The following is a 16,264-nucleotide window of genomic DNA, read 5'->3' on the forward strand; positions in this document are numbered from 1 at the left end:
TTCCCACCCCCTTCCCCTAAGGGATGCTTTAAGGGCCTTCCAATACAGATGCTCTTAGAGAATTGGACGGCGAGGGTGGTCTACCAAGTTATTTTATGCATGTTAAATAAATTATTGAAAATATGTGGTTCTCCTTTCAAAGACCGATCATTTAAGCCGGCTTCAAAACAGTGTACTCCATCCAGTTCATATTAAATGTTATTTTTTTTTAATTTTGTTTAATTATAAGTATCATTTTATATTTTCAGTGTATATTTTAAACAAATTTTCTAATTTCTGTATTTATATATAATTCATTAATTACTAAAATCAAACAATATATATATATATATTAAATATGGGTAAAACAAAAAATTTAACTATTTTCTTAATTCGGGTGTAAAAACCTTAAACAACACTTATTATGAATCGGAGGAAATACGAAAAATCAGTTGACATGGTCATATCTTCTTCGTTATAACAAATTAACAACACTGTATGATAGTTTTAATACTGCGTTTTGATGCCATCAACACCACATTTGAAAAAGAAACTAGACCTAAGAAGTAAGAACCAAACAAGTTTTACAAATTAACCAAATTTAATTTATCTGATTCTTTCATTTTGTTTTCCATTTCATACTTTTTAACATTAAACATTCAGCGTTTTGAGATTTGTCTAAAAGCCAAGATGCCAACCAATGGCGAATGTAGAATTATTTTTAATGGGGTAAATCACATATAAACTTACAACTTGGCTAAAATATGATATTTAATAGAGGAAAATAATTAAAACTTTAAGTATATTATGCAATTTTGAAAATTTTATGGGCATTTGCCACCTTCTTGGTGTACCTAGGTTTGCCACTGATGCCAACCAAAAACCATAAATCTACCAATTCTTTATTTGATTTTTAACAATAACTAAAGAAAAATATAACACAAACAGACTTGACATTCACACTCTCAAACAACATGGCAAACCTTAACTACCACACTTTATTGAAGTTCATAATCTTTTTCTTAAAAAAGAAATAGGTTTCAGTAATCTTACAAACCCCATGTTTATGTTTAATGAAGAAACCATTAGATGGAGAAAACAAGAGACTCCAAATAACCATGAGATAACTAAAGATAGAGTCCAAGTTTCAAATTAAGTATGTAGTTTGTTTTTCATTTATTTTCAAGATTCAGATTGAAGTTAATGTTACGTGAATATATAAATAGACATGGTTATATGTTCTTCATTATAACAGTACTGTGATATGGCACTTTCATTAGGCGTTTTGATGCCATCAGCTCCACACTTGCAAAAGGAACTAACGTCAGAATAGTGTCGGTCCACTACTTTTATGATAGGAAACATTTCCTAAACCTCTTGTCAAGTTGGATAATATAATCTGTAGGCTCTTGTGCATCTCTGCTCTATCTTGTTCTTTCTTCTTTTTCCTAAACCTCTTGTCAAATGTGATCAAAAAGTGGTCAAAAATTTTCTAACCATTTCCTGACGAATTTATGATAATTCTAACCACTTATTAATAAATTTATATAATTAGTGTATTAAATTTATTAATCAATAAAACTGTATTTAAAATACAAATGACTAAATCAAATATAGTTTAGAGTTGAAACCTAAATCGTTAACATTGAAATAGTTTTAACATAGTACATACATAAAGTTTAAGAACAACAAAAAAAAGCTACAAAACACAAGCATAATAGTGTCATCTACACCAAGCAATTCTGGAAATTTACTCACAACCATATCTGCCAAGTTCTGCAAATAGTTTATAATCTTATCTTTACCAGCCTTGTCATTCTCCAAGGTCAGAATCTTCTCGGTTGCATAGCAATCCTCTCATCTACTACTCATATCTTCTGTTTGTAATCCGTAATTCTGCTTCTTGGTCCAAATTAGACATGAAACCAGCTGAAGGTCTGGGACTGGCATTGTTCAAAATCCAAAACGGTGACCTTTAATCTCATGGATTTCCTATAAAAGGAGAAGCATTTTTTTTAACAACATAAAAGGAGAAGCATAAAAGAAAGAAAATGATAACTATGAAAACTAACTTACTATGTGTTGATCTCTGCATGGATAAGAAAGAAATCAATCTTAACTCAATGAAAGTTTACTTAAGAAAATCCTATACAATATTTAAAACTATAAGTCATTGAAAATCAACCAATTATATAAAAGAAACATTTACCACTAGTGTTAATGTAGTCATTACGCAGCTGAAGGTGAAGAATATGAAATTAAGAGAAGTGTAGATTAGGTTAAAGACATTGCAAATCAACCAATTGTTTTGACCGTTTTCTGACCACTACACAAAACCGAATAACTAGTTAAATTTTAATTCTTAAAAACCTGACCACTTTTTTATCCTTTTCTGATCATTTTTCTCACTGATATTAAAGTGGTCAAGACTTGATCACAAATTACTGACCATTTTTGTAAATAGTGCGATTCGTCCGTAATTTATAACCATCTTTTATCCACTTTGTTTAATCATCACAAAATGATCATCAGTTTGTGGTCGGAACTAATTCTGACCAATTTATGTGGTCAGGAATTTGGTCAGGATGTGCTATGCTTTCTTGTAGTGCATAGAACAAAACAAGTTATGATGATTTTGTTCATAAGGTGATCAAAGAGTCAAGGTTAATGAGCAGATTTAAGATGTGGAATTGAGCTACATACATGTTTCTCAAGAAGGTTTTGTTGACGTTACCCCAAAACACACCGCCTTTAGATATTAAAAATCAGAAGCAGTGGATTTTTGGAACAGCTCAAAATAGAGGCAATGCAACTAATAGCTTGATTGGTTTTCCCGCTACCACCCGCAAACGCAGCTTTTGCGATTGGTAGCGGTTGACAGCGTTTCGAAACAATCATACAAACCGCTATAAATCGCTTCAAACCGCTCCGAACCTCTTAAAATCAAAAGCTGGTTCCAGCTAGCGTTTGCGGTTGCGGGCGGTTGCGGGAGGATAATTTTTTTTTCTTTTTTTTAAAAAACCATATAAATACAAAAATAAAAATAAAAATAAAATTTTTAAAATGGAATTATAAAAATACTAAAATATATCTATTATATTTTAATTAATATTATAAAATTTTAAAATAAAAATATTTTCTATAATTTAAAAAATTTAAAACTATAACTTTAAAAATATAATTTACATATTTATTATAATATTATGATTTTTGATATTTTTATAATTATATAAAATGTAAATATTGTTAATTTATTATTTAACCGCTGCTGTATTTGGTAGTTAACCAGTCATAAGTATCCCGCAAACGCACCAATTTCTAACCGCAGAACCAGTCGTACAAATCTCTTAAAACCGCTAGAAACCGCAACCACCCGCATCCGCAAACGCCCGCAGCCGCAACCGCAACCGCTGCGTTTGAACCAGTCAGACCCTAAGTCTCAAATTTTGATATTGGCTGGATTTTTGGAACATGTCATTCTAATTTTTGTTTTATAATTTGTTTATAAAATATATTAGAAATGGTAATATTGTAATAAAGAAGAACAATTAAAGTTATTCTAATTTTTGTTTTAAAATTTATTAATGAAATATATTAGAAATGGTAATATATTGTAATAAAGAAGAACAATTAAGGTTATTTGGTCTTTAGCCACCTATACTAACATATGTCCATGATGTAGAGTTAGATTAGTAATTAACAAGAAAAGTACAGTTATTCTGAGTAATTTTCTTACTTAAGTTATCTGCTGTTTCATTTTGTTTTCAATTTCGTACTTAACATCAAACATTCAGCCTTTGAGATTTGTCTAAAAGCCAAGATGCCAAACTAAACCATAAATCTATTAGTTCTTTTATTTGATTTTAACAATAACTAAAGACAAATATAATCTAAACAGACTTGACACTCACTCTCAGACAACATGGAAAACCTAAACTACCACACTTTATTGAAGTTCAGAATCTTTTTCTTTCATAAAAAAAAACAAAATAGGTTTCAGTAATCGTACAAACTCCATGTTTAATGAAGAAACTCCAAATCACCCTGAGATCGCTAAAGATAGAACACACAAAACACTCCTCCACCATTCCGCTAAAACTCTAACTTCATTTGTGTACCTTTTCATTTCCAAAACAAACAGAGAGAAAGAATAATCAATAACAATATTAATGTTCCGACAATATCTCTAGAAGATGGTTGATGTTAGTTTTTATCTTTACCTGGATGATGTAAAGAGTGCGAACTTTTCCAGGACCTAACAAGTATTACTCATCTGTAATAGAAACACAGGGTAATGAGTACCAAGAAATTATTATTTGATCTTTTGATCATAGAACCACCATGTTTACTTTCATTTACCGGAATAATCCTTTTCCACAAAATACATTTCAAGACTTGAAGATACACAAAGGAAAAACTGAATAAACCAAGCAGATAAAACGTTGCTAAGTATCATACCGTATAATGAATATAGCAAATGGATTGTTTAGCCTTTTTTACCTTATCATATTGTACATACAAATTCACTAGGTAGCTTCCAAAGGGAAATATTCAAGGACTAACACCAATGATCGTCTTGCTAAAGTATCAATCTACGGAACTCGCTAACTCAGTATCTTTATTTGACAATTTTATCTGAAGCAAATGCTACATCTTCATTTCTCTTCATGTAAACCCAGCCGTATTCAATCTACAAGTCCCCATGTGCCTTTCTAGAAACATCCCACTACTGTAACGTTTCCTAGTCTGGATCATAGCAAACAAAAAAAGAACAAAAGTTTCTACATTGAAGCTTCCTTTCAGATTAATGCCTCAAACTAAACTAACAGAGGACGAAACAAAAGAATAATTCACAAGTCACAGCACTAAGTCCTGAGCCCAATCTAACATGTCAATCGTAACCATCCACAAAAACAAAACACAAAAGCAGCTCATCAACCACTAAAGCACAAACCTTTGACATGGTGGTGTTCATGACGAGTACCAGCAACATCATCTTCATCATCATCATCCACACTCTTCTTAACAGTAACAACAGGCCCAGGCCCATCACGATCATCAGGGTACCTCACGACAACAACAGGACAAACACAGTGGTGAAGACAGTAATCACTAACAGACCCAAGCTTCCCATCACTCCCTTTCTTCTCAGCACCAAACCCTCTGCTCCCCATGATCACCGCGCTCAAACCAAGCCTCTCGATCTCAAGGCACAGCCTCTCCCTCATATCGTGATCCTTCACTATATGGATCTTGTAAGGGAACCCGCTCTCCTTCAACGGCCTCGCCAGATCCGCCACCTTGGAGGCAGTGAAGGCGTCGAAGTCCTCCTGGCTAGGCTGATCCGACGGATTCTCCTGGGTTTTGAGGGGGAGCGGGCCCCAGTCGGCGCCGAAGAGGACGGAGGTGGGGGAGACGTGGAGGAGGACGACGGCGTCTCCGGGGCGGATGTAGTGATCCACGGCCCAGCGGACGGCGTAGGCGCTTTCTTCCGAGAGGTCGATGGCGACTCCGATTTTGCGGCGGGCTCCGGCGGTGGGAGTCGGGGTGGCGGCGGAGGAGGGGGTGGAGGAGGAGTGGTGGTGGTGAGGGGAAGGAGGGTGGTGGATCTTGATGGTGGGGAGCTGAGGGTGATCGGGATCTGGGTTCATGGCTTCGAACGAAGATGGTTTCTTTGATCGCTGGGAAGTGATGAACGAGAAGAGTGAGAGAGAGTTTTTGAATCGGAGAGGAACGAGGAAGACAAAGAGGAAGCGTGTTTTTCTCGATTTGTATTTTATTATTTCTTTCTCGAACTTTCTTCTTTTCTAACATTAGTTAATTTGGTTCGGTTTCAGCTTTTGGTTTGTGTTCGATTATAAGTTCGGTTCGATTTGATTTACAAAAACTTTACAAAAATGGTTGTCGAACCAGTTCAGTAGTTGGTTAATTCGATATTTAAAAAAAAAAAATCAAACAAGTTTCTTTTTTTTTTGTAACCACATCAAACAAGGTGTTTTATCCGCACATGCGGTAATAGTTTTAATTTTAAATTTTTATAGAAAAAAAATATTATTTCTAGCTAATAACACAATATATATAAGAATTAGCATAGTTTTTTTAAAAAATATGTTTTTATTTTAACAATTTTTCTTTATACAATTTTTTGCTTTGATTAATATTAAATTTGAAATTGTATTATATCTTAATTTTTTTAACTTTTATAGTAGAAAATATTATTTCCAGATAGCAACACAATATATATAAGAATCATCTTATTTTTATTAAAAATATATGTTTTTATTTTGACAATTTTATCATATTAATTTACAGTTATCTAATATAACATATAAAAATCTAATATTATTAACATGAAATTCGTTTTAATTATATATAAATTCATTAAGGGTAATATAAATATTAACCGCTCTAACTTTTAACGTGAGAACTCCGTTGCTAAAATTTATTTCGCAAATAATAGTATAGATAGATTTGGAATGAACTAACCAAAATTGCAAACCGATATTAACCAAAATTGTTTAAATGTTACCCAAGTTAGAGTCTAACTGAAACTAAAAAAAATTAGTTTAATCAACAGAATTTTTTTTAAAAAAAAAACTGAACTGAAATTCTTTTGAGTTCTAGTTGATAAGATTTTATGAGAATTGAACTAACCGAGAAAGAACTATACAATCGAACCGAACTGCATGCCTAAATTAATATACTGAAAGCATAAGTGGTTGCTTTGCTAGTTGCATTGACTTCCTCAGTTCTATTCTTGCATTGTATTAGTTTTCTCTTTTGGAGTCCAAGGAAATCTCCACCAAATGGTTCCTAGTAGAATGAGTGTGTGACTTTGTGGTTAAAGATTTGTGTAGTTTCAAAACTAGCTCTTCTTTGTTTGGAAAAATTGAGGATATTGGTTCTGGACAGTTATATGTTTGGAATATGAGTCTGTCTTAACTCTTAAGTACATCACATTAGGTGTATGAATCTGAGATGTATTCATACAGTGTAATGTGTTTAGTTGTTCTTTTTTTGGTACAACCAAAGATTATTCTATTATTCAAATTTGAGTACTGTGTTTAGTTGTCTGTCGAAGAAGCCTCTCTAGAGTCCTGAAGATGGAAAGACTGTGAAAACCAAATAACACTGGTCGACCTGTTCTTGTCTGTGCTGGCTGGCTCTACACGAAGCTTGAAAGTTGAAACTAGCTTGTTTTGAGTTGAGATGATCATGAGCTTCTTCAACAAAAGGTTCTTTAACTGTTTTGAGTTGTAAGTAAATGACCGTCTAGTGGGCCTTGAATGGGCTGAACGGATTAAAAATAAAGATTGAAGCCTGAAATGATCATGAACTTAAATTATTTACAGAAATGCCCTCTTCTCTTTGATCAAACAATCAACAGAAAAGAAAGGAGTAGCTTTCTCAAATCTGATTCACCTTCTTCCCCTCTGTATCTTCTCTTTCATGTTCTCAAGTTAAGACCGATCTCGGATCTTATCAAAAGATTCCGTCGTCGGAAACTTCCACAGCTCAGATGGCGAACTACCTGGCTCAGTTCCAGACGATTAAGAACTCCTGCGATCGCATCGTCGCCGCCGGTAAACCTCTCCATCCTGTTTTCTTCCTGTGTAGTTTCGTCGATTAGGATCTGTTCTACTTCTCTCGTTTGCCACATTTTGCGATCTCATAGTCAGACTTTAGTGGGAAGATCTTATTTTGTAATCGTAAATCAAAGTTTCCCAATGTAGTTGAAGTCCGATAAAGAGCTGAATTTCACAATGTGATCTTGTTGGTTGCTACATTCTTCGTATTTTGAAGCTTCAAATGTTAAAAAAATGTTATATTGTTGGGAAGATTTTCATCTCATTTGATTGCATCTTTGAGCTTTTCAGAACGTACTGAATCATCCCTGTAACGTTTTTTTATTAAGCTAAGGCTTGACCAGTGATGGATTCCATGAACTACTGTATTATGCTTTTTTGTTTCTGATAATCTATAATTCTACTTTCTCATTAATATTAAAAAGTTTTCTCCTTTTTTGTTTCCTTTACTTGTGGATCTGACTTACCTCTTCTCGTTCATTACAGTCGAAGATGTGTCTGATCTCTGGCCCACTGTTAAAGGTTTGTTTGAAGAACATCAGCCTTTGAAGAGAGCAGTCTTGACAAACAAGACTCGGAATCCCGTTCTCGTTGAGAACTTGCCCGTTGAGTTCATATTAACTACAGACGCCAGGCTTCGCAGTCGCTTCCCGCATGAGCAGTATCTGTACTGGTTCCGAGAACCATACGCAACTATTGTTCTTGTCACCTGTGAGGTACTTTGAAACAAAGATGATGTTCTGTATTCCTTTACTATATTGGTTATTTTTGGAATATACTCTTTATCACTTATTTGGTTACTTTTTATATCTTTGGCCTTGCAGGATCTTGATGAGTTTAAGAACATTCTTAAACCGCGTCTGAAATTAATTGTTCAGAACGATGAGAAGGAATGGTTTATTGTATTTGTATCTAAGGCTCACCCGAGTAATGATCAAGCAACTAAGAATGCCAAGAAAGTCTATGCCAAGCTTGAAGTTGATTTCAGTTCCAAAAAGAGAGAAAGGTTAGTATTGCAGTTTTGGACAGTGTTTTTTTTTTTGCTTTAATACATGTGGCCTAGAACCAAAGTAAAACCATGCCAGCTTCTCAAAAAGGCTTGATTGCTCGTATTGATAAATAACTCTTACCAAAATTATATCAGGATAAACAGTTTCACAATTGCACTAACTCATATATTTTTGCTAAATGCATAAGCTAAACCCATTTATCAGTAATGAGTCGTTGTAATGAAGTTATCTTTAGATTAGTTACCTAAGATAATGCAGGAGTAGAAGAACTGTAGAAGCTACTACACATGTTTATTTACGTGATCAGATTAACTCAAATCTATGTATGCCATACTTTTAAGGTGCTGTAAGCTGGATATACATGGCCCCGACGCAAATTTTTGGGAGGATCTAGAATTAAAGATTACCGAGTGCATCAGAAATACCTTGGATAGGCGCGTTCAATTCTACGAGGATGAGATCCGCAAACTCACCGAGCAGAGGTTTATGCCAATATGGAACTTTTGTAACTTTTTCATCCTGAAGGTTATCCCTCTTCTCTATTTCTCAAAGAAAAGCGAAATGTGGCTACTATGTAGATGAATATAATGGTTCAAAATTCTGTTTCTTCCTGTTTATAATTTGATTTTACTCTGTTTTGGTAAAAAAACACCACCGTTGGTCCTTGCAGTCTCATTTGATGAAATGTATCTCTGTCTCAGGAAAGTTTGGCTTTCATATTTGAGATTGCTCATCTTCACGAAGATGCATTACGTGAATATGATGAACTAGAGCTCTGCTATTTGGAAACAGGTTCTTTTCTTACCCCCGTGTCTCTCTCTAGCACATCCGTGGCAGTAAAAATCTACGGTTATTTTGCTTATGTTAATTCATAGCGGGAAGATAGATTATATGTAATATTATGGTCTTCGGTTTAGAAAAACCTGACATTTCTCTTTTATCTTTTGAAGCATTTGAGATCAGTAGTCATATATAACAAACTAGTTTTTTTACTGAAAATATAATCTATTATGCATTAACTACGATGCAGTTAATATGCCTGGGAAACAGAGGGAATTTGGAGGATTCGACAGTGAAGATGACCAAGCTGCGCTGCTGAAACCAGGAAGCAAACCACTGACACAAATGGTTCATGATGATTCTTTTAGAGAGTTCGATTTCAGACAGTATCTCTTTGCCTGTCAATCTCGGGTTAGTGTACACAAGAGCATCATATTGATACATTGCCTTTTTCGCTTTCACAATTGTAGCATCAACTTTTTCATTAGCTTACATGCATGTGTTTTTTCGCAGCTGTTGTTCAAGTTGAACCGTCCTTTTGAAGTTTCATCCAGGGGATATTCTTTTGTTATTAGCTTTGCAAAGGCCTTGACCTTCCATGAGGTATTTTATGCTTTACTAAACAAATCCTTACTATCATACCTCTGATATGTTAATTTTTCGTCCGTATTCATCCTCTTCGATATTTATGTAGAGTGTACTTCCCTTCTGTTTGCGGGAAGTTTGGGTACTGACTGCATGTTTAGCGCTGCTCGATGCAACTGCTTCTCATCACAATGATGGCATTGTTGCACCTGATATTGAGAAGGAGTTCTACCGTCTTCAGGGTGATCTCTATTCACTGTCCCGGCTTAAGGTAGAAATCTTCTTGCTTTAAAATTGGGAGAATGCATACCCTTTGTTTCTCTCACTTTGAATGGAGTTCCCCGTTAATATATATGTTTTGAGATGATCTTGCGTTTGTCTATGTAAGAGTTTGTTTTATGTGATGCCATACTTGTTAATTCATGTCCAGGCAAGTTTATTTTATTGGTTGAATATGAATTTAATAAGCCGATCATTCTCAAGTATTTATACCCATTGAAATGCTTTTCTGTTCATGGCAGTTCATGAGACTTGGATATCTGATAGGATATGGAACCGACATAGAAAAGAGTCCACTGAACAGGTACCGGTCTATATTATTATAGCATATGCATTTGCTTGTTAATTATAAGTATTCATTTAAACAAAACAAGGCAAGTATTTGTTGGCTTAATCAATGTAGTAACTTCTACGCATTTTTTGGGCAGTGCTTGTCTCAGTATGCTGCCTTGGCCAAAACCAGCAGTCTGGCCATCTCTTCCACCAGATGCTTCCTCTGAGGTGCTTGAAAAAGAAAAGGTATAATCTGCATGTTCTGCTTCGTGAATGTGTTAACTTATAGCACTTTTTCTTAACCAACCATGCTTTAGACAGGCTAAGAGTTAATTGTGCTTGCATAGCCTCTTGTCGACCCAAACATAATTGTGTTTACCAGTGTAGTGTTGTGAATGTATATGCAATCTAGGTCTGCGTAACTATATATACCATCTTGGTTTTCTTGAATACTTATCTCCTAGTTTACAGACTCTTCTACAAGCAACTTCAAGGACCAAGCACTTTGGTATCCAACGGAAACCTTTGCCCCTTGAACCATCTGTCCTTCTACGTGTGGCTAACAGAAGAAGGGCTTCTCTTTCTACTGGAAATATTTCTGAAATATTTGATGGCCGCCCAGGTTTTACTGAAGGGTAATGAAATTAAAAAATAAAATTATGTCCTTTCAGCCCTTAATGTTTTCAAATTTGTTAGCACTTGTATCTCAAATATTTTTGAACTTCCAGCAAAAATTGCAAATCATCATCACCTTTGTTTGTTCTTTGAGGAACTAAAATGATATGTTTATATATTCTGACAGATCAGGTTTAGAAGCGTCTCCGAGAACCCCTTCATCACTTAAAGTACAAGCAGCTCCCATGTCGAGAACAAATTCCTCACCTGGAAATTTTGAGAGTCCGCTTGATAGGCCTATGAGGCTCGCTGAAATTTTTGTTGCAGCTGAGCACGCTTTGCGGCTTACCATTTCAGATCACGATTTGTTGAAGACATTGTCATCTGTTCAGGACTTCGAGGTAGTAAACTGGGAAGTTCGATTGCGCAAAGGCCATTTACATACGGATACTCTTCTGATTTTGAATCTTGTATTTCTTCTAGCTTTTCATGTGTAAATTTTGTTGTGGCAGCATAAATATCTTAATCTAACCAAAGGTGCTGCCGAAAACTATCACCGTTCTTGGTGGAAGAGACATGGAGTCGTTCTTGATGGTGAAATTGCAGCGGTCTGCTTCAAGCACGGGAAATATGATTTGGCTGCAAACTCTTACGAAAAAGTTTGCGCCCTCTATGCGGGTGAAAGATGGCAAGATTTGCTAGCAGAAGTCTTGCCCAATTTAGCTGAGTGTCAAAAGATTCTTAATGATCAAGCTGGGTACATGTCATCTTGTGTTAGGCTACTTTCGTTGGATAAGAGCTTATTCTCGTCCAAGGAGCGGCAAGCGTTTCAGTCCGAGGTTGTCAATATTGCACACAGTGAAATGAAGAACCCAGTTCCCTTAGATGTGTCATCATTGATAACATTTTCTGGAAATACTGGTCCTCCGCTTCAGTTGAGTGATGGAGACCCTGGGAATCTATCTGTCACTGTGTGGAGTGGCTTTCCTGATGATATCACCCTTGATTCGCTTAGTCTTACCTTGGTAGCGACCAACAACACTGACGAAGGCGGCCAGGTTTGGCTCCATTAGACATTGTTCTCGTCCTATTCTTCTATCAAATTTCACGTTCTTAAGAAATATGTATATGAATTGGGTTTCAGGCTTTGAAGAGTTCAGCTGCAACTGTGCTAAAGCCCGGAAGGAATACTATCACATTTGATTTGCCTCCACAAAAACCGGGTTCCTATGTTTTGGGAGTCGTTACTGGCCAGATTGGCCGCTTGAGATTCAGGTCTCACAGCTTTTCAAAGGGTGGTCCTGGAGAAACTGATGATTTTATGAGTTATGAAAAGCCAACCAGACCTATCCTGAAGGTACACGATCTCCGAAGAAATTTATTACAGCTTGTGGAACAGTAGAAAATCCTTAATTACATGCGTGAGTAGTGATACTCTTATGTAACATTTGTTTCCTTGATTGATACGATAACATCTTGTTCTTTAGGTGTCCAAACCAAGAGCTCTGGTTGATCTTTCTGCAGCTGTATCTTCTGCGCTACTTATAAATGAAGCCCAGTGGATTGGTGTCATTGTACGTCCTATTAATTACTCACTCAAAGGCGCCATCTTGCACATTGATACTGGTCCAGGGCTCAAGATTGAAGACTCATACGGCATTGAGATGGAGAGATACGTAGAAACAGATTGTGATGCTGGTGCAACAAAAGCTGAAGTTTCTGTAGAAGATAGCCCTGTCTCTCCAAAACGTGATTCAGAGGTACTTAATCTCTGCGACGGTAAAATAGTTTTCTCAGAATGGGCGAGCAATGTGAGTTCTATTCTGTGGGTCCCTGTTCGTGCATTGAGTGAGAAGCTTGCTAGAGGTTCATCTTCAGGTTTGCAGCAATAAATCATTTTCTGATTATTACAATCTCTGGTCACATCCACTGCCCACTGATCGATTTTCTTTTGCGTTAACAGTCACTCCACTGAAACAAGATATTTTAGAGGGAATGAGAACTGTGGCTCTGAAACTTGAATTTGGTGTGCACCATAACCAGATATTTGAGAGGTATTGTATATATTTCCTGTTATGGTAAATCTTGATCATCTTTGTTCCACATCAGAGGTTTTGTTATGTGAGCAGAACGATAGCTGCACATTTCACCGACCCTTTTGACGTGACTACAAGGGTGGCAAACAAATGCAATGATGGCACATTGGTCTTGCAGGTAGCCAACTTTTTATTCTCAACCTCTCAGTCCCCTCACTCTTATTCATGTCCACCCAAGATTATTAATCAAATAATTCTTGTTTACAGGTTATGCTACACTCCCTTGTCAAGGCCAACTTGATAGTTCTTGATGCTTGGCTTGATCTTCAAGATGGATTTGTTCATGGAAAAAGTGATGGAAGACCAACTTCCACGTTCTTTCCGCTTGTTGTGTCTCCGGGGTCTAGAGCAGCAGTCGTATTCAGTATATCCATAGAGAAGACGATGCCATCAGGTATTCCTATTCTTCTGAATAACTGTTAATATCACACTGTGTCTTAGTTTTGGTAAACACACAGTGTTAAAGTTGTGTATAACTGCGAACTGACTAATTGTTTGCACAACATAAGGGAAAGATTTGCAGCTACCAGAGAGCATTCTGAATATCAAATATGAAATCCATGGTGATAGAGCTGCTGGAGCACACAACCCAGTGGATGCTGCAGATCACTCTGTAGCTGATGCTGAAAGGAGAGATTTGGTGTTCAAGAGTGCTATAGTTTTGCAGCGTCCAGTGCTTGATCCTTGCCTGACAGTTGGATTTCTTCCACTTCCTTCGGATGGTCTTAGGGTCGGGAAACTTATTACCATGCAGTGGAGAGTCGAAAGGCTGAAAGAGCTCAAGGGAAGTGAATCCGTAGAAAAGCAACATGTAAGTCATGTCCAGATCGAACTTTATATTATATATTACTTTTCCTTCCGAGTGTCATTTGCTATAATCATCGATCCACGATCAGTTCATCATTACCAGGTTTTCCCTTTTGAATTTGTGATTGTTTTGTTTCCACAAGGATGAGGTGTTATACGAAGTCAATGCAAATTCGGAGAACTGGATGATTGCGGGTAGGAAGAGAGGTTATGTCTCTCTCTCAGAGGAGCAAGGTAAAGTAATATTTTATTATTCTTCTTGTTTTGTTGCAAGAAAGACTTGCATACTAATGTTGATATGTTTTTTTTTGGGTGGTTAAACAGGTTCAAGAGTGGTAATATCGATACTATGTGTTCCATTAGTTGCGGGTTATGTCCGTCCTCCTCAGCTCGGTTTGCCAAACGTGGAAGAAGCAAATGTAAGCAGCAATCCACCAGGTCCTCACTTAGTGTGCGTCTTGCCTCCACTTCTCAGTTCTTCTTATTGCGTCCCTGTCAAGTAGTAAAGGTAGTTCACTTAAACATTTTCCACTCCCGACTCAAATTTCATTAGAGTATTTGCTGCGAGAACAGTCAATAAGTATTTTATTGTATGTTTCTTTTTTGTTGGTTTGCGAAATAGAAATATCAAAGAATTGAGTTCATTGGTCGTCAATGAGAGTTTGAATTACGCAAACAACACTTTTGTTTGATACTATTACACACCAAATGAATGTCACAATCAAACTCTTTTATCTGTTTGTTTCAAAAGGGAGACTTTTAATACGTTTGGTAGAGAGAACTCAACTCTCGAGAGAATCTGGATAGGAAAAAAATATTTAACTAAGTGAAAGAGCGTTATGGGGAGAAAATTAGTGAAATAGCAATGTAAAGATTATAGTGAAAGATGTGACAATTTATCTTAAGAAGTTTTTCTACATCTACTTTTTATGTTGTATTGTCTTGTGTTTGTAGAGTTTGGTTAAACTTTTCTTCTATTTTTGTAGCCCAAATATTTGAGAATTATTGTAAGCTTTGCCCCAAAAAAGGTTAAAGATCATTAGATCCAATTAATGTGCGGCGAATAACAAAGAACAACATACACGCTAGGCTTCGATTTTCTTTTTATCAGAACACTCATGCAGTTCATTCACTTTTTTTTTTTTTTTTTTTTTTTTTGATAACTCTGGTATCTGGGCAACCACATTCCCAACTATCCCCCCGAAAGGGGTCCAGCGCCCCAACGGAAGGAATGTTAAATCCGTTGTGGCCAAGACTCGAACCCGGGTGGTGGGCAGTACAGCTGTACCTCCTTTACCACCAAGCTACGAGCGCTTGGTTCAGTTCATTCACTTTTTTCAACTTATGTTAATATTTTCAAATTGGTCAATTTTTAACATAATGTTTGTTGTATCATCATAACACCAAATTTGTAATGGTTAGTTGCTGACTTTTAGTTTTTGATGAGTATAGAATAAAAACATTTAACTCATTTCAACCAGATAAAATAAAAATTGAACATACTTAATACTAACATGGCTCGTTTCAACTTCTTCAAAAAAACATGGCTCATTTCAACCACTTTTACTAGGTAAAAATTAGAAGAAGAAAGAAGAGAGTAAGTAGGCTAGACAAAAGAGGAGACAGTGAAAAGAAGATGCCTCCACCACCAGAATGTTAGCTCTCAGATAGCTTCTTCATTTTCTTGGATCGAATGGCTTTACTGATTACACGTTTAGGTAGCAAGCATTCCACAGGTTTACTATTAGAATTTTTTTTTAAAGGTTAGGCAATATAAATTGTATTACAAAAATCGGAAAATATCAAAAGTTTAATTATAGCTGAATGGTAATCAATAAGTCGATAGTGACACACTGATGCTGACACTATGTACTAACTAAGTAACTATCACTTCATTTTCAAGCAAACTAAAGTCTTCCACATAATCAACTCCCTAGATTTGGCATGCTCATTGCTCGTAGCATTAACTTCCAACCTAATTTTCTAAGCTGGCTCACATCATATTAAATCGTGTTTGATACATGGCATATATTCGAGAGATAGAGTAAACCAATACCAATTATCCTTCAATAGATTATAGATCTAGTCTTGTGGTGCTATCGTAAAGTAAAATATAATAGAATATATATTTAAATTACAAAAATTGTTATCGTGTTATTATTCATCTGTTTTATGGGTCTGAAAATGTCTACTTGTTTATTATTCTGAATAAGATCATGGTTGTATTGTTTTTGTCATAAAAATATTTGTTTCT

At 35.8% G+C, this 16,264-nt stretch overlaps 2 protein-coding genes across 3 annotated transcripts; one reads left to right on the forward strand and one right to left on the reverse strand.

Moving 5' to 3' along the window:
• Positions 1–3,800: 3,800 nt before the first annotated feature.
• Positions 3,801–5,760, reverse strand: LOC103851961 (universal stress protein PHOS32). The gene is made up of 3 exons (XM_009128840.3): positions 4,934–5,760; positions 4,200–4,252; positions 3,801–4,097 (listed from the first exon to the last, which is right to left on the reverse strand). The coding sequence occupies exons 1-2, from the start codon at positions 5,628–5,630 to the stop codon at positions 4,245–4,247; spliced, it is 705 nt and encodes a 234-aa protein (XP_009127088.1). The 5' UTR covers positions 5,631–5,760; the 3' UTR covers positions 3,801–4,097; positions 4,200–4,244.
• Positions 5,761–7,307: 1,547 nt separating this feature from the next.
• On the forward strand, positions 7,308–14,777 carry LOC103851962 (trafficking protein particle complex II-specific subunit 130 homolog). Of its 2 annotated transcripts, XM_018656813.2 has the most exons (22): positions 7,308–7,562; positions 8,052–8,281; positions 8,390–8,571; positions 8,917–9,100; positions 9,277–9,367; positions 9,606–9,766; positions 9,869–9,958; positions 10,050–10,211; positions 10,462–10,523; positions 10,648–10,738; positions 10,964–11,127; positions 11,295–11,508; positions 11,620–12,165; positions 12,252–12,464; positions 12,595–12,985; positions 13,071–13,161; positions 13,237–13,321; positions 13,411–13,597; positions 13,713–14,014; positions 14,154–14,244; positions 14,335–14,518; positions 14,633–14,777. In XM_018656813.2, exons 1-21 carry the CDS (start codon positions 7,499–7,501, stop codon positions 14,511–14,513), a joined length of 3,780 nt encoding a protein of 1,259 aa, XP_018512329.1. In that variant the 5' UTR covers positions 7,308–7,498; the 3' UTR covers positions 14,514–14,518; positions 14,633–14,777. The 2 variants fall into 2 exon arrangements, with proteins under 2 accessions (XP_018512329.1, XP_009127089.1); XM_009128841.3 differs by having other exon boundaries at positions 14,335–14,744.
• Positions 14,778–16,264: the final 1,487 nt, after the last annotated feature.

Source organism: Brassica rapa, chromosome A02 (assembly GCF_000309985.2).
Source record: "Brassica rapa cultivar Chiifu-401-42 chromosome A02, CAAS_Brap_v3.01, whole genome shotgun sequence".
Lineage (NCBI taxonomy): Eukaryota > Viridiplantae > Streptophyta > Magnoliopsida > Brassicales > Brassicaceae > Brassica > Brassica rapa.